At 45.5% G+C, this 21,129-nt stretch overlaps 1 protein-coding gene across 1 annotated transcript in view; it reads right to left on the bottom strand.

Annotated features, from left to right (window-relative positions):
* Positions 1 to 218: 218 nt before the first annotated feature.
* LOC124075850 (O-acyltransferase like protein-like) overlaps positions 219 to 21,129 on the bottom strand; it is a 52,184-nt gene continuing 31,273 nt past the window's right edge. The window contains exons 8-15 of the mRNA XM_058571369.1: positions 20,431 to 20,532; positions 14,200 to 14,365; positions 11,901 to 11,980; positions 9,735 to 9,848; positions 7,647 to 7,779; positions 4,643 to 4,829; positions 1,425 to 1,567; positions 219 to 1,102 (exon numbers count right to left, since the gene is read on the bottom strand). Of these exons, the coding sequence (XP_058427352.1) occupies positions 977 to 1,102; positions 1,425 to 1,567; positions 4,643 to 4,829; positions 7,647 to 7,779; positions 9,735 to 9,848; positions 11,901 to 11,980; positions 14,200 to 14,365; positions 20,431 to 20,532 (1,051 nt within the window). The 3' untranslated portion in view covers positions 219 to 976. The remainder of the gene's footprint in view (positions 1,103 to 1,424; positions 1,568 to 4,642; positions 4,830 to 7,646; positions 7,780 to 9,734; positions 9,849 to 11,900; positions 11,981 to 14,199; positions 14,366 to 20,430; positions 20,533 to 21,129) is intronic.

Genomic DNA, 21,129 nt, shown 5'->3' with positions numbered 1-21,129 from the left:
CATATCTTTTTGGAAGGACATAATTCAATCCACGACAGGAACCATGTTGTAGAAAAGATCATGTTCAAGAAGAAAGTGATCAGAAACCCCACGAATCATGTGTGCTCATGGGTCATGCCACCCAGAGGTCCCAGAGTAAAGACCACAAAGAGTCATAACAACACACAAATGATCATGGTGTGGAAAGCTACATGTGATTTTACTGAGAAGAGCACGCATCAGAGCCCAAGTGAACCTCATAAGCCAAATTACAATAAATTCACTACATTGGATCATTTTCTATTGTAAAAAAGAAAATTGAAGCACGATCACATTTTAGAGCCATTTGAGCAAATAACAATCACGAATCAAGCAGCCCCAAGGCACAAGTGGTCCAGGAGCTCCCGAGGAGGGAGTGCGAGGGGGACAGGCGCAGGAGGGAAGCAAACACAACATGTGATTGGTGACAGTTACAGAGCTGCCTTATTTAGTCTCTGGCATTGGAAAGTCCCTGGTTATATAAGTTCATTGGCTGCTCCGGGTTGATTAAGTTCTGTTTTTCTTTATTATAAATATTTACAAGAAATAGCTCAAGTTAAGTTTTGCTTACATCTGCCAATCCAGCAAGGTTCAAGGTCACTTAGGAAGGTTAACTGGCTTTGTCTACTCTGGACCCTCCAAGCCTGGCTCCATTTTAATTTTACACTATGATCATTGATACAAGAAAAATCAAATGCAAGCCAAGACCCAAAAAAAGAAATCCAGATTTTTGTTAAAATGATTCAGCCGAGGGCGATTATTGTGCTCCTACAAAAATTATCATAGAACACTCTTTTATTTTAAACACAGAGAACTTGTATGTATTAAATGTTCACGAAACAAGATTCACAGCTCTTCTCAGGAACACAAGCATCCTTTGCTTAATGAGGACACCAGGGCCTCTGCTTGTCACCACCAACAAAGGGCCATCCACTCTTCTGGGTTTTAGTTAGAGTGTTCATGGCTCTGCAGGCACCCGGCCACACAGGGTCCACTTCAGTTCCTGCCACGGCCTCTCAATGAACAGCGTCAGGGCCAGCCCAGAGACGAAGGTCAGCACACAGTGTCCAGTGAAAAGATAGAACTGTAAGGGAAAGGGGTACAGCGGATGCACTTTTACTCTCCAATTCCCTCATGTTTGGATCTTAGAATGTGTCATTCTGGTTATATGAAATGGCTCTGTAGAACAGACAGTCCCAGACATTAAAAACTAAAATAAAGATGTCACCCTGTATAAAGCCCTTCCTCTTTCTCCCCAAGTAAAACAGAACAATCAATCTCTTTGGAAAACCAAACAGGCTTCTCACAAAGCCGACACTTTGCTGTGTCACTGCAGAGAAAAAAAAAAAAAAAAACAACTGTGGTTCTGTGACAGAACTGGGGACTGGGGGCTGGGGCTAACTCACCATGTTGGAATCAGTGTAGTGGATAAGAGTCTCCTGAAGTGCATTGTGCAGGATGATCAGAACCGGGTGCACCAGGTAGCAAGCGTAACTGATGCCGGCCAGGAAACTCCAGATGTCACAAGAAAGCACCCTTTTCACCAGACCTGGAGGGGACACACACTGCCTCGAAGCCACAAGCCCCTCTCTGAGTTCTTTGGGGGCCCTTATTCAGCCTACGGAGTCTCTAGGCTCCCCACTACCCCCACCCCATTGGGTTTTTTCCTTCCCTGTTGCTATATCCCCAGCATCTAGAACATCACTTGGCATAAAAACAAGTATACAAAAGTACTTTTTGTAATTAAGTGAATAAAAAAACAAGATGGATTCAGAGATAAAAGATGTATTTGCTCTGAGCAGAATCCAAATTAAGGTGATCCAAGATATCACCAGGCAACAAAACAAAAAACAGTTGGAGGAAAATTAAGTCATCAAAGAGCCTAATCTCAGACAGGTATGCCAAGCACACAAGAAGGCCCTGCGAAGCCAAGAATCCCACACACAGTGGTGAGCCACAACGGACACCAGCAAATTGTCATCACTTTGTTAATGGAGCTAATGCAGATTTTATTGGTTTTGTAGTTTTATGGTCATTTTATAAATTTGGGGGGGCTTTATAAATGTATGTGCTATAAGAACTTGTATCCAGATTTATGTTTGTTTGTATTTAAGTAAAGTTAGGAGAAAAATAATTGAGGCCAACATGAAAGATCCAAAGAATTTTTAGCCCTTTAGAATGAGTCCAAACATAAGTTCAGGGGCCACAGCTAAAAGTGACAGGATTTCAGCCAAAGGAGTAACATGGTCAGGAGATGAATGGTTGTCTAAGGGGACAACTTAGAGGCTAACGGGATCTGCATGGTCTATGTTGGTACAACTAAAAATGATTGGAACGATCATTTGAACCTATAGATCCTCCTTCATCCTGAGAGTCTCAATTAGACACTTCTTGAAATGTCACCTTTTTCTAAAGGTCATCAGGAATATACATTTTCTCAAAACTTATCTGAACACTTAGATCTCCTGCATTCACTTACTGATCAATATTTTTTTTTTCCTGGTAGTAGGGATTGAACTCAGGGGCACTCAACCACTGAGCCACATCCCCAGCCCTATTTTGTATTTTATTAAGAGACAGGGTCTCACTGAATTGGTTAACACCTTGCTATTCCTGAGGCTGGTTTTGAACTTGTAATCCTCCTGCCTCAGCCTCCCGAGCCACAGGCAAGTGCCACCGTGCCTGGCCTGACAAATTTTGATATCTTGTAAACAGTATTGGAGACATGAACCCAGGATAACAGTCACACCTGTACCTGTGGATTGACTCGTGACAGCCCCCTTTGATACATCACTTGGGAATAAACAAAAGGGCTCATTTGGCACCTGGAGGAAGAGAGATGTCACCTTACTCACACTAATGACTGAGAAAAGTCACTAACGCCACTGTAATGATATAGCTGCAGATTTGTTCAGTCTTCTAACAAGCAAAGTCATTCTTCTCTCATGGTCATTTGCATCAGCTAGTCATTCTTGATAGCAGCAGGACACAGCAGACAGGAATCCCGTGACATTTGCCACAGTACTGTGAACTGCCAGGGCTGGGCCAGGGGCAGTAGCTGCTCACATTCTGAGGTTCTGGGAACTACTCGGGGGCATTGTCCCAGAATGGGGAAGGACCTATGGCTGTGGTCAGGGGGTCTGAAGTTCACCATAAATGAAGACACAATAGTCAGCAAGAACACAGCCCTCTTCCTCTTCAATATCACCTTCATATTTAAGCGAAAGCTTCTAAAATTGGGACATTGGCCTGGGGAAATGGCTCAGTGTTAGACATTTACCTATCAAGCATGAGGCCTTGGGTTCAAGCCCCAGTGCTGTAAAGTGTGTGTGTGTGTGTGTGTGTGCCTTATAGCCAGGCATGGCAGTGCACACCTGTAATCCAACACACAGAGGAGGCTGAGGCAGGAGGATTGCAAGTTCAAGGTCAGCCTCAGCAACTTAATGAGATCCTGACTCGATAGAGAATTAAAAGGGCTGAGGATGTGGCTCAGTGTGGAGTACTTGCCTTGCATGTGCAAGACCCTCATTTCAATCCTCAGTACTAAATGGAATATAACAGAACAAATGATCACTAGATTAAAATTCTCAAAAATTCAAGAATTATTCTAATCAACATCCAAAAGGGGGAATGTTGCTCAGAAACGAAGAGCATCAGCCTTTGACGTTATACTGCCTTGGGTGCTCCTTCTAGCTCGGCCACTTCCCAGCTGTGTGGCTTTCACTTCATGCATTGTGTTCTCCTAGAGAAACAGAGCTCATTATAGGTGTGCCTATTAGGGGCATGACCAGCGTTACCTGGGGCACCAGAGGTGACATTTCCACAGGACCTGGTGCACATCCTGGGCTCCATCAGCCATGTTAGAATCACACCATGTTTCCGACCCCTTTGCTGAGGCTGATAGGTTTGGGTTCCCAGGTGGGGTCTAACCTCATCCCAGAGATGTTCCCAGAGGGTGAAGCTGTCGTGCCTCTGCTGGCCCTGGCTCTTCATCCTCAGGGATTCTGGAAAGTTCAGGGCTGCAACTTTTTGTGGACACTGCCTACCAGCCTAAGTCCTGCCATCTGCTGACCCCATGCCCTCTCTTCCTTCCTATCTCATGCCAAATAGAGAAGAAAGAGAGGAAAATGTTAGAGATCTCTAACCTGGAGATTCTTTTCTTTCCATTTTCACCTTTATCTGCTTGACTCCAGCACCTCAAAAGCTGATTTGACAGCAGCAGTTTCCTGGTTATGGAAGGGGGTCTTGGAAACTTTGACTTTACCTCCTCAGAGGAAGAGACAAAGGCTCAGGGTGGGTTGACCAGAAGTCTTATCTCCTAGCACTAAGTTACTGTTTTCTCAGTGCATTTCTCTACCTGAATTCTTTCCAACTTCTAAACTAGCTTTACTGTCTCCAGTAACAACTTTGTCCTCAGAATTACATTTGTACACAGACCAACATAAAATCTAAAACAGTATGTGGGGTGTTTTCTCCAAGGATATACACAAATGGATGTTTCTGAGTCAGTAGGAGCCATTCATCAACCACTCCAGTACAGAGAAGCCCCTCTGGGTACACACGCTGTGGTTTAGATTTGCCACCCTGTGTGAGCGCCAGAGCAGAGCCCAGGGCCACCTCCTACCTCCATAGCCTTCCTGGCATGCAAAGATGACCCAGCCCACGGCGGCGGCCCACAGGGTCCGGTGGAGGGCCTGGTAGACTGCGGCGGCCACCCAAGTCTCAGCGGAGAGATCGTCCAGCACGTATGCCAGAGTGACAACCGTGAACAGGGTCAGCAGGGAGCAAGTCCACCCCAACAGGGCCTGCACCTACAGGGAAAGGAGAAGTGGCTCACAGCCCATTGAAATAATCGTGCATTCATGTCTGCTTGCACAGACTCACTTTTTTTGGGGGGGGGCGGTTATTTCTGTCGCTTCAGAAACCTCAACTGTGTAAATTTGACTCAGGTAGAGGACTCAGCCTACCAGTTGCCACAGGTGAGCAATGGGTGGGCAGAGAGGTGTGTCTGACTGTAAAGGGGTGGGATGAGAAGGTAACGCCGTGTGGTGATGAAGAGTTGTGCCTTGACTGCGGTGGTGGTTACTCAGATCACCACAGGGGACAACACGGCCCAGAACTACATGTTCATAAATGAATATAGGTGAAATGGGTGGGTCTATGGATTGTGCCTATGTCAATTCCTGGGTGTGGAAATACACCCTGAGCTGTCACTTGGTACCTGGCTGAAGGGTGCACAGGACCTTTCTGTATCCTGTGAATCTACAACCATCTCAAAATGAAGGTTAAAAGAGAAAAAGTCAATTAGGTCATGTTCTAACCTGCTCCTACCACTCCTGACCTCCCATTCTGCCTCTTAACCAGAGGTGGCTCTTTGCTGAATCCTGCCCCACCTAAGTGGGAGAGCCCACAGGCCACCTTGCCTGCCTGGACTGTGCCCTAGACACCAGGACACAAAATGTTGGAAGGGAGAGTGGGGAAGTTCTCAGCTCTGACAGCTCCCTGACTTAAATGCTACTGCTTAGTCTGAGGTCATGTCTTACGGCACCTTTCTTGACCTTTTTATTTCCAAATCATCTTCCACGGCTCTGTCTTGCTTCCCCATGTTCTAGTTCTCCAGCTTCTGTGATGATATCTACAGAATGGAGCCAACTTCAGATCAGTCCACCATCTAGTCTCTTAGACCTTCTAGGGTCTCCGGCTCTTGCCCTAGTTTCCAGCTACAGGGAAGGAGAGGCAAACCCTCAGGGGCTCTGAGCTCTGTCAGCCTAGGATCCCCTTCAGCCCACTGCTAAGTCCTTGGCCTTGACCGCCCTGCAGCCTTATAAAGTGCATCCCAGCTGCATGCTCTCTCCCTGTCCTTTCTTCTACCAGTAGTGCATCCTGCCTGAACTCATCCCAAGACATGGTGCATGCCCAGCTCCTTCCAGCTTGCACTCGGTCCTTATTTTAAACCTTCTTAAGCTTGAGTTTGTTCCACCTAACGTGTCCCTGTTGTTCTTCCTCTGTGTCCTAGTTCCACACTCCCTGTTCCTGACATTGGCTCTTGAAGTGGTTCCCCAATGCTCTGTCTTCATCTTAACCTTTCCCCTTTGCTCACACTCATCTTCACACCCCACGTAACCTGGACTATGTTGAAACAAGCCTTCAATGGTGCTCTGTTATAATCTACAACTGAATATTCTATTTCTATGGAATATCATATACCCAACCTATTAAAAAGTCACATGGCCCCTTTACTTCTGGTTAAATCCTATCTTTTGTTCCTGCCATGATCAACACAAGAAGATTTTTACAAAGACCAGTGTAAAAATGTCTGTGAGGTACACACACAACCGAGGCAAACAAAAGGAGGGTCTTACAGAAGCATTTGGGCAGGAGTTGTATCGTGCTAGTGCAATGGAATTCCTTGCTTCCACTGGAAAGCAAGTTCTCTTTCATTCCTTCATTTATTGAATGGCTTCAGTGAGTTAAGATCTCAGAACCAGGCGCCACAGATTCAGAGGTGAGTAAGAGATGCTGTGCCCTCAAGGAGGAGAAAGATATTGGCCAAATTATATTATTATGTGGTGAGCATGTAGGAAGATGTTACAACGAATCCCACCATTATGTATAATTATATGCACCAATAAAAATATTGTTAAAAAATAAATTAGAAAGATAAGAAGAGACAGAACCAGGCAATGTGCAGGGAGGGATCCAACCGAGCCTGGAGGGATAAGTGAAGGCGACCTATCTGAAAACCTTAAATGAGCCTTTGAGGAGAGACAGGAGTTAAATCAGGTGAAAGGGAGGGGCAGTGGGGGACGTTGGAGGGTGGAAAACACGTTCCCAGCAGAGAATGAAGCATGAGCATCTACACAGATCAAGAAAGAGCAGATCTGGGATCAGCACACCCAGAGGCAAGAAAACTCGTGAAGAAATCTAGGGAAGAGATAACAGCTTCAACAAAGTTGGCTTCAGAGGTCCTGAAAGCACAGCAAGAGAAACAATCTGCAGGCTGAGGCGGTTGGCTGGAGCTGGAGGAGTGGTCCTTGACCAGGAGGCATGGTCTGTGACCAGGAGGTGTCCCTGCAAGCCCAGGTTTCCAGCCTGAGCAGTGAGCTTGAGTGGTGAGCCAGAATCACTGCCCACAAGAGAGCCAGGGAAGGAAAGATGGGCTCAGGGCCCACATGGAAGGCAAAGGAACAGACTCCCCATGTTTAGACACCTCCCATCTTGATTCCCAGATAGAACCATCAAACCTGACCAGGAATCCTGTCTATAGAAACTGCAGGGATTTAAAAACCCAACCCACTCTGTCCCCTCCCATGAGGGCCTTGCCATGATAATCTCATGGGCATGCATTCCCAGATCATTGTCTGAACCAAAGTTCTAATGGAGGAGACTCCACTGAGCTCTAAATTGGAAGCTTGGTAACAGAAACTCCTTGAAGAGAATTGGGATCTGGCAAGAAAATCAATTCCTTCCTATCTTTTAGCACAAAGATACATCCACAACACACAGCAGCACAGTAAATTACCCTATAGTCTGATTCCTCCTGCCCACGGCTAGGATGAGTGTGAACAGATGGCTGCACCAAGCCAACCAACCCAGTGCCCTTACAGGGAGGCATGGGAAAACCATACCTTGGTCTTGAGAATATTTGACTGATGGTTTTGGTGCATGAAAATGCTCAGAAAGAGGCCCACAAGGAATGGTCCATATCGGCAGTAGGGCTTGGTGTAGTATTCCAAGAAATACATTACAGTCTCATTTTCACTGAAAAAATACAAGAAAATAAAATAAAAGGTTATGTTTCTTCTAGATATAGAAATGGGAATCTCTGAGATGTCCATTGGGGTAACCAGCAAAACCAAAGGTAAATTTGGGCACATTTGTTCATTTATCTACCAATAGTGACCTGCCTTGGGTTGCAGTTGGCTTGTCCAAATTCCATGCCCAATCCCTAGGATACAGGATGACATTGTTCACTTTAAATAATTGTTTCTGGTGGCTGATACTCCAGGATAGCTCTGAGAACATGATGCCCAGAAGAGACTAATATGAGGGAAAAGCGTTCTGAGAGGTCCAAGCTGGGCTCCTGAGAAGATACCAAAGAGTATTCTTGGATGCTGTGATTTCCAAAGTATGGTCCCCTGACGTTAACAGCAGCAGCATGTTTAGAACTTATTAGGAAGTCAAATTCCTGCCTTCCCCTCCCTTGACCTACTGAATAGGGGGAAACTGGTAGAGGAGCCAGCCATCTTGTGATAAGAAGCCTTCCAGGGGACCCTGATACCTGTCAAGCTCGAGAAGCACCACCTATGGAGTATCTGTCACAGGAAATGTCCAGGTTACACTCAGGCGCATTAAATAAGAAACTGTGGGCATGATACCCAGAGAGGAAGATGGTCAAAGCTCATCTGGGCTTGCAAAGCGCAGCCTCGATTGGGAACTGTGCTTTAAATGTATCACTGTTCCCCCACCGAAGCTAAACATGCTCTCAGCTCTGACTCCCCTCACGGCCCATGCAGGGACAACCAGGCAGGGAAGTTTCCTGAGGATCAGGTTCTTCTAACATAGCTGCACACTAAAATACCTGGGGAATGCTTATGAAAGTCAGTTGTCTGGATTCCATCTCCAGAGATTCCCAAACAATTGGCCCAAGGTAGGGCTAGAAGCACCAGTAGGATCTAAACTTCCCAGGGGGACTCTAAAGCGCATCCCGCAGAGGGAACCACAGGGGTAGGCATGAGTAAGCCTCCTTTCTCCATCACCTGGACACACCCACAGAGGCAGATGACATTTATGGGAAGGGCATGTGCTCTCCTGGCCAGGAGGTTTGCTGTGTAGTTTCATCCATTCATTTAGCAACACGTCCCGCCCACTCACAAATACGTAGGGAGCACTTATGTACCAGGCCTGTCCGGACCATTTTATATGGGGAGGTCCATGAAGGGGAGGCTGGGAATGTGACATTTCACAGACATCTGAAAGAGGTGAAGGAGAAAGCCCTATAGAGATCTTAGATCCTATGGAAGAGCATTCTAGACAGGGGGAAGGATAAGTGTGACGGCCCTGTGCCAGGAGTGTGCTATGTGGTGGACGTGAGGTCACTGTGGGTCTGGAGGCAGCAGGCAGGAGGGGGAACAGATGAAGCCAGTCACTGGGGGAATCAGCCCAGATGGCTGACCTGTCTGATGCTCTGTGTCACTCTGCTGAATTGAGAATAGATGAGCTGGTGATTCCACAGCGTGGTTATTAGGAAGAATCATACACGTTGCTCATCGGAGAGGAAAAATAGCATCGTGGGTAAGGTCCTAGGTTCAATCACATCCAGGCCATCTAGTAGTAGCCTTGTCACCTCGAAAAGTTAGCCCCTAATTCCTAAATTCCGGTCCTTCCATCCAACAATAGAGATTCGGAGCAGCCATTCACACACTAGAGGAGAAGCACCTTTTCGCCACGCGGGGGCGCTCCTTTCCTCTGAGAAGCATTTCCATGGGCGGCGGCGTGAGTTCAAGAGCACCCCTCGAGGCAAGTTGAAAGGTTCAGAAGTTTGGAAGCAAAAATGCAACCGGCTTTCTCAAGCAGATGGAAAATTTCCCACCCAGCTTTCCCAGGAGCCGAGCCGGTGGACACAGAGCAAGCAGCCTGGCATTCAGCCGCCCTCCCTGGGAGGTCTGGCATGGGAGGGCAGGAGAGGGACAGAGGGACAGGCTGGGAACCATTACCTGGCTGCCGATGGAGACGACACGGGAAGTCTGTAAGCCAGTGTGAGCAGAGCAGTGGCAGTGAAAGATGCCAGGAACAGCAGGGCCCCGAGGAGGACAAGCACATGTTTGCTTCTGCAAAGAGAGGACATGGGGAGGAGGGCCCTGCAGGTCCTTGCACCACCAGGTTTATAAAGCCTGACAACCAAGGAGCTCCTGCTGGCCTCGCTTTGCCAGGGGGTGGGGGTGGGGAGACCCGATGGACCAGGCGAGCTGGGCTGAGGTGGGAGGACCTTTACTAGCTGTGTGACCCTGGACAGGGCCTTGAACTCGAGTTTCCTTGTCTAGAAGCTTATGATGCCGCTCAAAATGAGGCCATGCCAGGGAAAGTCCTTTGTCATCTACACAATACTATACGGATGTAAATGGTTGATTAAAGAGAGAAATGAATTGCTCAAGGCAGGTAAGGTGGACACTGACACTCACTCCAAGGACATGGGAGGGGGACAGAGTAGGAAGGCGATCCTGGTGTCCCCCTGCCAATCTGGAAGCAGGCCAGAGATAAATGGGTGTGCACAGTTCTTGTGGAAGTAGGATTGGGGATGGGGAAGAAGAACAAGAAAGCGGGAAAAGCCAGTACAAGGTTATGTGCTATCAAGGTCACCAGTGCTCAGTTCTTCCAGAATGTTCTTCAGAGCCTCATGAAATGTATCTCAGAACTGTCCTGGGGATGAAAGAGGGAAGCATTTTCCCAGTGTATTTCATTTCCCATGGGTCAAGGGTGGCCCCACACAAATTAGTGCTTGTGCACCTTGGAATTTTGCATGTGTAAGACTAGAGGGTCCCTGGAGTCCCAGCTATAATACTGAGAGGCTCTGGTAAGAAACAAGAGCTTTGTAAACCCAGGCTCTGAGCAAGGTGGAGTCTGTACTGGCTCATAGTAGTAAGTAAGGGTTGGGACTAAGAGGCTCTGCAGTTTTGTAGAAATGTCAAACACGGGTGTCTCGATTTTTAAAAAGTAATTCATCGTTATGATTCAAGAGCCCCAAAGACATTCATACCCTTTGGCCCAGTAATTCCTCCTAAGGATATGCTTTCTAAAGAAATATTGGAGTTGGAGGTAAATGATTGCCATGAATATATTCATCAGGCCATTATTTATAAAAAGCATAAAATTGGAAAGAATCCAAGTATTTAACAATGGGAGAAGGTATAAGTAAATCACAGTTCATCCAGGAAATGGAACGTTATGCAGGCTTTATGATTATGTTTTCTAAAAGTAAAATAGTACAGGGAAATGTGTGGGTCACAAGCTATTAAATAAAAGATAGAAACATATTTATACAGAACATTTTCATGTATATAATGCTGGGCAGAAAAAAATATCAGTAGCATAATCATCAAAATATTAACAGTGATTTTGCCTCACCTTCAGTGACGAGAGACTGGGTGACTGTATCTCCCTCTTTTAATCCTAATATTTTCCAATATTTCTTAAATTGAACAAGTACTTGGACAAAAAACAGAATAATAAATCTCTTAAAATATGGCATGAGTGGTCCACAAACTATAAATCTCTGCATGAATTATTGAGGCCATAAAGTATTTCTAAAACTAACAAAAATTAAGATGATAAATACCCAATGTGGGGAAGCAGGTACCCTGATACATTGTTGAGTGTGCTGTAAATTTCTTTTCTTTCCAGAGAGCAATCTACACTAAGAAACGAGCAGCACAGAATTGCTCCTACCCTTTGACCTAGTAATTCCACTTGGAAATCTGCCCCCATGGAAATAACCAGGAGAAGAAGTAGTGTGTTCAAAGACATTCATTGATGTGCCATTTATAATCATGAAAAACTGGGCTCAATCTAGTTGCCCAGCCACAAAAATGACATATAAATCCTAAAAGTGACAGGTATGCAGGTTATGTCAATAAGTGGAAGTGTTTATAAGAAGAGTTGACGTGGAAAAACCTGAACGGTAGATATTACCTACATGCTAATTATAACTCTGCAAAAACGTACTGACCTGGGCCATAAAAAGAGAATGTGGAAGAAGGTAAACACAGAGGACATGGGACCTGCATTTCTGAAAACTCATTTTCTCAATTTAAAAAATCTGCTCTACACACAACTAGAGCACTTTCTTTAGAGTCTCAAGGGGCAGTTATCCCAGTTAGACTCACTTTCTGTAGACAAGGACAATCAGCGGTGTGGTGAGGTGGAACTGGAAGTCGTTGGCAAGGTACCAGGTCCAGCCATTACACTGCAAAGAGAAGCCAAAGTGACCTCTTGCCTTCAGGTCTTTCCTCTTGCTCCACATCTCCCACCTGCCTGGACTTGGAGGAAGAGCTCAGTAGGTGGTTGGGATGAGGAGCTGGCTGGGGAAGAGAAGGAAATTTGAGCAAGCGCTATTTCACATCCCTTGGTCCATGGATTCTTGGAACGAGTCTGGATAGTAGATTTTACCACATGGAGATTCGGACAGTTTTCTCTTTTGTTTTTAAAAAACCAGTAACCCCGTCTCTTTTTTTTTTTTTTTCAGTAATTCAATAATTTATTCCTCTAAAAAAGTGTGTAAAAGTATATATCTCTCATCCACAAGGTATATATGAATGACATTTAAAATGGAGGCCTTTTATTATTGTTTCTTTTTATCAAAGTCTTTTAGTGTACTGTACCAGCGCTATACTGTAGTCTTTTTTTTTAAATGAACTTCACATATTTTTGTATTCTTTCAAATTGTTTGCTATATATAAAAGAAGCTCACTGCAAAATGCTTGAAGGAAAAAAGAAAACAAAAAGAAATTCAGAACTTCCCAGAAATGTACAGCTTTTACATTTAAAAAAGTTTCTGAAATATACATACAAGCATGCTGGACAATCCCACCCTTCTCCCCTCCCCACTGCCCCTTTTTAGTTCAAACCATGGTTAAGAGTTCTGATTTCTGCAGAATTTCCAAAATTAAAAATAAAAAAAAATAAAATAACTTTTCACTCTGTAGCAAATCCAGGGCTTGTACATTTCAGATTAATTCAGTAAAAAAACTCACAAGTAAAATAATGCATATTTAAGGGAAATATTATACAGACTTTTTCACACAGAAGTACATAATAAGATTTTTTTTAAATCTATTGCCATTCATTTATTTTTGCACAAAAACGTATAAATATGTCACCAGCTTTTCTTAACTTAAAAAACTTAAATAAAAGACACCAGATGAAAACTACCCTTTGCTGCCTTTTTAAAATTTTTGTTGGTTTTGTTTTTTTTTTTTTTTTTTTTTTTTTTTTTTTTTTTCTTTTTCTGCTAACCCCGTCTCTTTGAACAGTTGTGGGAACTGGACTCCATCATGTTACAGGAATGTGCAAGGTAATTATCAAAACAGTGCAGTTGGAACTCAGCAGTTGGTGTTATTTTCTTTCCCTTGCCTGGTCTTCGCCCCCAACTTTAGGTGGCAAAACTGTGCTCATTTGGAACCACGGCGTGGCTCCAGATGCACTTGGGTGGAAGCCCCTGTGTTCCCATACAGGGTCCACGTGGGATCGTCTAGGCAAAACCACATGGTTGGAACTGTCCATGGATATTGAGAAATAAGGTAGTTACCTCCACTTTTCCTTCAATGTGAGGGGACGGTTTTCCTGTGCCTTGGACCCCAGGGTCCCAGGGCACTCAGACTTCTGCCAAGGAAGGGGCATCTTTGTCCACAGTTGAAGACAATGTTTCATAGTGGGGAAAAGCATGAGTAGCAGTCTTGAGGGCCTTGGCACCCTAGCTTCTGGGTATCTAAGGTGGACTTCACCTCAAAGAGGTAACTGGCTTCTGTCCTTGTCCCTGACTCCCCAAAATGGGAACACAGTCTGCTGGGAAGACAGACTGTCTCCCAGGACCCCTGTCACCAATGGACTGCTCGTCAAAGCTGCTGGGCATTGGCCATTTCATTAGTAAGTGGTTATGTACAATAATTAGGGACCTGCCACACTTAGGAAATTCTCTTTTGGTTCCACTTTCAAGACATTTGAGGGATTGGTGACATGATCTAATTACAGTTATTTCAGTTTTTTTCATTCCACATTTATTATGAGGACTCTGGGGCTTTGGGGTAGCCACAACATGAACGGATCTTGTAGTTCTGAACAAGCTCTGTCAGGTCTGGCTAGAAATTGAGTAGAATTTCCTATGGTGAGGGTGTGGTGGGAGGCTCCACCCCAGGATAGGCTCTTGGTGCATATGGTGAAGATGGTGTCCTTTCCTTTGGGGTGAAGGACATGCACTGGTACGGGACCATGATGGGGTTGGGGCTGTCACCTAGGGACATGGACCTTGGAGGTTACCCCTCACTAACACTACTATGCCCTCCTCTGCTTCCCACAGCAGCTGCCCCCTGTGTAGACCGACACAGCTCCACCCCAGGTTGGCTCTATCCCGTGACTGAGGCACCGGTGACCCACCTGCCCTTACAAAGCCAACAGCTCGAGACTCACCGCATTCTGGACGGACACAAAGTTATTTAGCAACAGCAGATTGGTCCACCAAGCTTGCCGGCAGTTGTCCCAGTGGAATTTGGGTACTTCCCAGACAGGTCCCCAGGGAACAACAGGGAACAATCCAACCAACAAGCACACTGAGTGCAGGTGAAGAGGCTGCAGTCTGGCAGGAAAGAGCAGGAGAGAGGAGGTGACTCTCCAGAGGTCCGCTCAGCCCCATGGTGGGCGCCTGGGGGACGGAGGGTAGGTGCTCTACAACAGACTGTGTCGGAGGCCAGCCTCCTGCCAGCACGCTCCAGCATTCAGGCATCCAGGGGTCCAGGATCACTGCTAAGCTGCTCCCATGTGCTGTGTCATGCTACCTCCTGACACAAAATCACCGTCATTTACTGCCTCTGTGATAGAAGCTTTTTAGATATTTCTAACCCTCAGACTATCCAGTCAGGTAGCCCTTTCCTCCCTTTTACTGATGAGGAGATTAGGGTGACTTGCCCTAATCACACAGCAGTGCTGAGATCTGACACGGGTTCGTGTTCTTTCCACAGCGCCTCGAGCAATAACGATCTCCTTCCTCGCTCCCTCTTTCCCTCTCCCCTTCTGGGCCTTCATCTCTTCCTTCCTTCGTACCCCTCCTGCTCCGATGCAGGACCCACAGTAGTCACAAAGGTGAAGCATAAGACTCCAGGTGTCCAGATCAGTGTGGCTCAGTGGAAATGGAACGTGAACCCTGTCTATCACCCCCCATTTGGCATTTTCTAGTAGCTGCACTTTACAGAGTAAAAAAAAAAAAAAAAAAAAAAAGTACAATTAATTTTAAGATCACTTATTTAGCCCAAAATATTATCATTTCAAACATGTAACCAACCTAAAAATGTATTAGCAAGCTATTTTATATTCTTTTTTACTAAATCTTCAGAACCCAGCACATACTTTGCACCTGAGGGACATCTCAGTTGGCCACTGGTGTCTGGCAGAGTTGGGAGTGAGGTGTGACAGGGCATCACATACAGTTCTGGAAGGGATTCTGGGTGCACTGAGGTCAGATCACTCTTTTTAAAAAGTACATTCTGGGCTGAGAGTAGATCAGTAGTAGGATAAATATTTAGCAAGGCCCTGGGTTCAATCCCTAGCACCACAAAAAACTAAAAATGAAAGAATATATATGCAAATGCTAACTCAGAATAAAGCGGGGGGCACTAGGGAAGAATAGCCTTAGATATATACCTTAGATTAGATAGAGGGAAGTTATGGGAGTGGAAGGGGATGTGGGGATAGGAAAGGTAGTAGAAGGAAACAGGCATTATTACTGTATGAATATATGTGACTGCATGACCAGTATGATTATGCAACATGTACACTCAGGAAAATGAAATTATATCCCACCTATTTATGATGTATCAAAGTGCATAAATGCATTCTACTGTCATGTATTAATTAAAACAAATAAAATTTTAATTAAAAAATTAATTTAAAAAAATAATACATCTTGATATTCACTGTAGTTTTTCTCAAGTAGAGCAAGTAGACCCCATAGAACCTCTTTTATGGTTTAGATATGAGCTGTCTCCCAAAAGCTCATTGTTAGACAATGCAAGAAGGTTCAGAGGAGAAATGACTGGGTTGTAAGAGTCTTAACCGAATCAGTGATTTAATCCCTTGGTAGGGATTAACTGAGTGGTAACTGAAGTGGCAGGGTGTGGCTGGAGGAGGTGGGAATTGGAGCATGGCTTTGACTATATATTTGAGTCTACCAAGTGGAGTCTCTGTCTCAGCTTTCAGTTCACCATGATATGAGCTGCTTCCCTCGACCACTCTCCCCTGCCATGATGTTCAGCCTCACCTCGAGCCTTGAGGAATGGAGCCAGCCTTCTATGGACCAAGACTTCTGAAACCCTAAGCCCTAAAATAAACTCTTCTTCCTTTATAATTGTGCTGGTCAGGTCCTTTAGTCACAGCATTGAAAAAGCCAACTAACACAACCTCAGATCATTGGGATGAGGCATCCGGGCTGGGTGGGGTGCAGGCAGGACTTGGAGCATCTCCACCCACAGCTGCAGGACAGTGAATCAGTACCAAGCATCAGGCCCGTTGGGCTCCCGGGCCTCTGGGCAATGAGAGCATCCTACACAATGTCCACTGGGCATGCGAGGAACAGAGATGGAATTGTTGATCAAAGCGAGAAAAAGCAGGTGAGGATGTCAAGTGCACCTTCCCAGATCAGCTCACCTCAGTGTCTGCTTGGGCAGCAGCCCTCCTGGGGCCTGAGGCCTGCCCTGCCAGCCATCTGACCAGAGGCACTGCAGCTGCTCCTCCGAGCCTCTGGCTCCCACCTCCCTGGACGCCCTTCCCACCATCTGCCACCTTCCTCTCCCTGGAGAGAGTGTCTACCCTGCTCCCCTCAGAAGCAGCACTCAGGACAGATGCAGTCAGGGGGGACATCCCTCCTGCCCCACCCCAGCAGTGCGCCCACCCCTTCTCCATCTACCTCCCCTGGTACTTGTGAAAATGAAGGCTCAGAATCAGTGGGTCTCGGGGGGATGGGCCAATGCTGTTGGGGGAGGGCAGCTACAGGAAAAGAACCAGAACGTGACTTCTAGATTTGCCTTAAGTCTTCACATCTGACTTCTCTTCTTCCTTCTTCTTTAAAAGAAGGATGATGCTTTCTGCCTCCTAAGCTTTTTTGAGAATGCAATGAGCTAAATACACGGACAGTTTGACACAGAGGACCACAGAAATTAATATGTGCTGTTTCTTTTTTTTTCCCCCTTTGGTACAGGGGATTGAACCCAGGGGCATTTAATCTCTGAACCACATCCCCAGCCCTCTTTATTTTTTATTTTGACACAAGGCCTCACTACGTTGTTACGGATAGCCTTGAACTTGTGATCCTCCTGCCTCAATCTCCAAGTCCCTGGGATTAAAGGCGTGTGCTACCACACCTGGAGTAGTGCATCTTTATCCAAGCTTCCAAGAGTTAAAGTCAAAGCGGGTTTGAAAAGTGGGATCCTTGGACCAGGGTGTAGCTTAGCAGTAGAGCACATTGCCTAGCATGCATGAGGCCCTGGGTTCAATCCCCAGTACTCCAAAATAAATCATTTAAATAAATAAATAAATAAAAATAAAGACAGAAAAAATTTAGAGGCATACAAATCACCAACTCCACTTGAAGGAATTTACCCCACAAACATACCCATCCAAGTGCACAATAACATATATACATTGTCTTCTTGCCTAAGACAAGAAGTTATAAATTACCTCCATGCCCATCAATGGAACAGGCTAAATGCATAATGGCTTCCTACAACATAATGCCATGCAGGTGACCTCTAACATCAGCGACACCAAATCATTAAGTAAAAAAGCCACGTGCAAAACTGTGCAATATGTAGGACAATGCTCTTAGGGGTGGGGAGCAGGGGGCAGTGCTTACAAATACAAGGAAAGTCTCCACTAGAATTCAACTGTTAACAGATGTGTGCTGTGGGGAGAGAGGCTGGAAGGGGACCCCCTTATTTTAGTTATAACTTTCGACTACAGTTAGACACTGTTCATCAGAAGCTATAATATAAAACAATTTTTAACATGTGGCTCTCAGTTGGAATTATCCTGCAGCTCCCGGGTGTCTGTGCCCTTCATTTCCCAGTAGATGATCTTTTTCTGATTTGCCCCCAGCCGTGGGGTTTTTTGAATTTTCTTATAACTTGCAATAGCTCCCAACTGGTCTCCCCACTCCAGCCCTGCCCCCTCACGTCCAGCTCGCTGTGCTGCAGCCAGGGTGAATCTTGTAATCTGACTGGACCACTCCCCTGCAGACCCCTTCGAAGGCTTCCATCTTAAAACGACGTGGAAATTGCTCCCCCAGGCCCCACGTAACATGCCCTCTGACCTCATTCCCTCCTGCCCTCCAGGCTGCTGGCTCTGCTCCCAAGAGCGTGTCTGGGCTCCTTGAAGTCCTTCCAACACACCAACTGCACCCCTTCTCAGGACTTTTTCACTTGGTTCCCCCTGAGCATTTCTTTGTTTAGAACATTCCTTTTCTTCTTTCAAAGTCACCTTCTCTGACTACCCTTCCAGAAGCAGACCCCACCTCACTTCCCTCTCCAAATGACCACTTGGTGGCCCTCGTCACCACTGACCCGTTCTCCATTGACTGGTATGCTGTAACTTGATGTTGACTCTCTATGTGTTGAATGTGTTCCTCAACGCTGGGAGGAGCTTATTAAAACACTGAATCTAGAACAGTGCCTGGCACAGAGTGAGTGGACGAAGGATCTCGCCTCCTGTCCTCTTGGAGTATTAAATCCTAACCAGGTAGAATCAGGGAGTTCTGCCGGCATGAATGAGAACACCTGAATGTCCCAGCCCGTGGTGGTTTTGTCCCTGGGGACCTCACAGGCTGTGAGTTCAGACTGTGTGTTGGTGTCAGGTTGGAGTCATCTTCTTCCTAGTCTCACTGCAATCTGCCACTTTCCCGGAGTTCTCTGACCGACAATACTTCCATCAGGCACCATGTTGCTCAGGCCAGGAAATGCTAGATTTCTCCAGTCCTTACTCCCTCTGCCAATCACCAAACCCTGCTCTCCTTCCTGGATATTGCAGTCACTTACCCACAAGTTCTCACCACTACTCCACTTCCACTGGGGCTTCTCCCACCCCACTTCTTTATCCGCTTGTAAAAACCCTCCTGGATCCTCCATCCTAGCTCCAGATTTTTCTCCTGAAGCAGGTTTCCCAGAGAAACCTGCCAGACGATGGCATCTGATCCCTAATGGTCTCCAACTTTGGCCTTTAAGCCAGTCCCTCTCCTTCAGGAATCCTCAGGGAAGAACAGGCTGCTTAACCCAGAGCCTGTCACCCAAAAGACATTGTGCATTCTATCCTTCCCAGGAGGAGGGCTAGATTTGGTAGCACCTTGGAAAAAACCACAAGGACCATGGTAAAAAGCCAATAAAGGTCCACTCCTGAGCTCATCCTCATTCTTAGCCAATAGGAAGGAAAAGGGAAAAGGAATAAATAACAACAATAACAATGGTAGCTTATACTCACTGAATGCTTACTACCCACCAAGCATTTTCTAAATTCTTCACAGGCATTATCTCGATTAATCCTTGCAAGAGTCCTACAAGGTTAAGTGCCATTATTTGCCCCATTTCAGAGATGAGAAAACTCAAGCACAGAAAGGCTGAGATGCTTACTCAGTCACACAGCAGTGTCTGAGCCAGAATGCCGGCTCAGCAGTAGAGCTATGGCCTCTGCTCTTGCCCACTTCATTTAACTAGCCCTGAAGGTGGCTTTCACTATTTTGTGAACAATGTGGTGTACCAAGATGGGACTGGAACAGGAGTCCTGAAAGTGGGGGTCCAGCTCAACTCTAAGCAGGACTGAAAAGATGTATAAATGGAAGAGTTGGAGTACAGGTGTTGAAGTCTCCTTTTCGCCTTAACTTTGACATCGCATTCTATCACTGCCACTTTGCCATCACTGGTTCTGTATTGTGTCAATCTTGGAATCCTTTCTGCTTCAACCAACCCCCTTCCCGCAGGAAGCCATAATTTCCCGCCTCCCTCTCAGCAGAATGGCCATTGAGCTGAGCTTCACCCTGTTCCCTTCCCGGCTGTGTCGTCTTTTATTTTTATCATTACTATTCATACTCTGATTTACAAGGTCCAGTGTCGGCCAACTCGCAGTCACACTGATTCTCCAGTAGCATATAGATATCATGGAAATTGGTAGTACTTTTATCAAAATCTGCTTTCCATTTTTTGAGGAATTAGGGAGCTTTTGCCAGTGGAAGATACAAATTTCATGGCATTTATTCTACCAGAACTTGAACTACACACACACACACACACACACATTTTTTGTATAGGGGATTGAGCTCAGGGGCACTCAACCACTGAGCCACATCCCCAGTTCTATTTTGTATTTTATTTAGAGATAGGGTCTCATTGTATTGCTTAGTGCCTCACTTTTACTGAGGTTGACTTTGAACTCGCCACTCTCCTGCCTCAGCCTCCTGAGCCGTTGGGATTACTGGCGTGAGCCACCATACCCAGCTAGAACTTGAACCATATTAAATCAGCAAAAACCAACTGTATTTAAGGAAAAAAAATATTTTCTTAGTATATTTTGCTTTGGAAATTCTTTCAAAAGAGGATTAAGCACTGAAAAAAAATAAGAACTTATTATACAGCTACAATGAAGTAAGAAATTATATAAAAAACCTACCTTATAAGACGATTAAGAAAGTATCTGAGTATGACTTTAGGGGTTAGTCCTTTGTCTGAATTCTGTTGAATCTTTAGAAATGACCTTGCACTTAACCAACCACTAAGAGAAAGAAAAGAGGAATTACTTATCAATAATATAGTTCATTTGTTGATAAATGGTCATGTCAGTCAGGATAGACTAAGTGATACTGCAGTAACAAACAAGCTCCAAATATGAAAGCAACAGTTGTTTGGGTTGTTTTATTTTGCTCATGAAACATACAACCGATTGCCTGGGTCTTGATATCTCCTTGCTTTGGAACTTAGGCTGATGGAGTTGCTGCTATCTGAAAGTTCACCAGTGACCATAGCACAGAACAAGAGTTCTGGAGGATTTTAACTCAACAATTCAGTTCTAGTCTAAACATGACACGTTCAAAGTTCTCAGCATAGGATTTAAAGCACTTTGCATAATGGCAATACGAGGTGCTACTTGTTAGTCAGAACTAGTGATGTGGCCCACCCAGGCCCAGTGGGGCTTGGAGAGTGAAATGTTGCCAAGTTCCTGGAGGGTGGAGTTCCAGAAATACTTGGTCAACAATGCTGATAGCTACCATGTTGGTCTTTTCAAGTAGAAACATCAAGGACTTCCATTTCTACAGTATGGCATCACCTTCAAAGTACTTTCCCCAATGAGATTGCCTTTGCTTCTGCAGCC

This window comes from Marmota monax, unplaced genomic scaffold (assembly GCF_021218885.2).
Source record: "Marmota monax isolate L192 unplaced genomic scaffold, Marmota_monax_Labrador192_F-V1.1 WCK01_AAM20220418_F8-fsc00088, whole genome shotgun sequence".
NCBI lineage: Eukaryota > Metazoa > Chordata > Mammalia > Rodentia > Sciuridae > Marmota > Marmota monax.
This window is presented reverse-complemented; position numbering and strand designations above follow the sequence as displayed.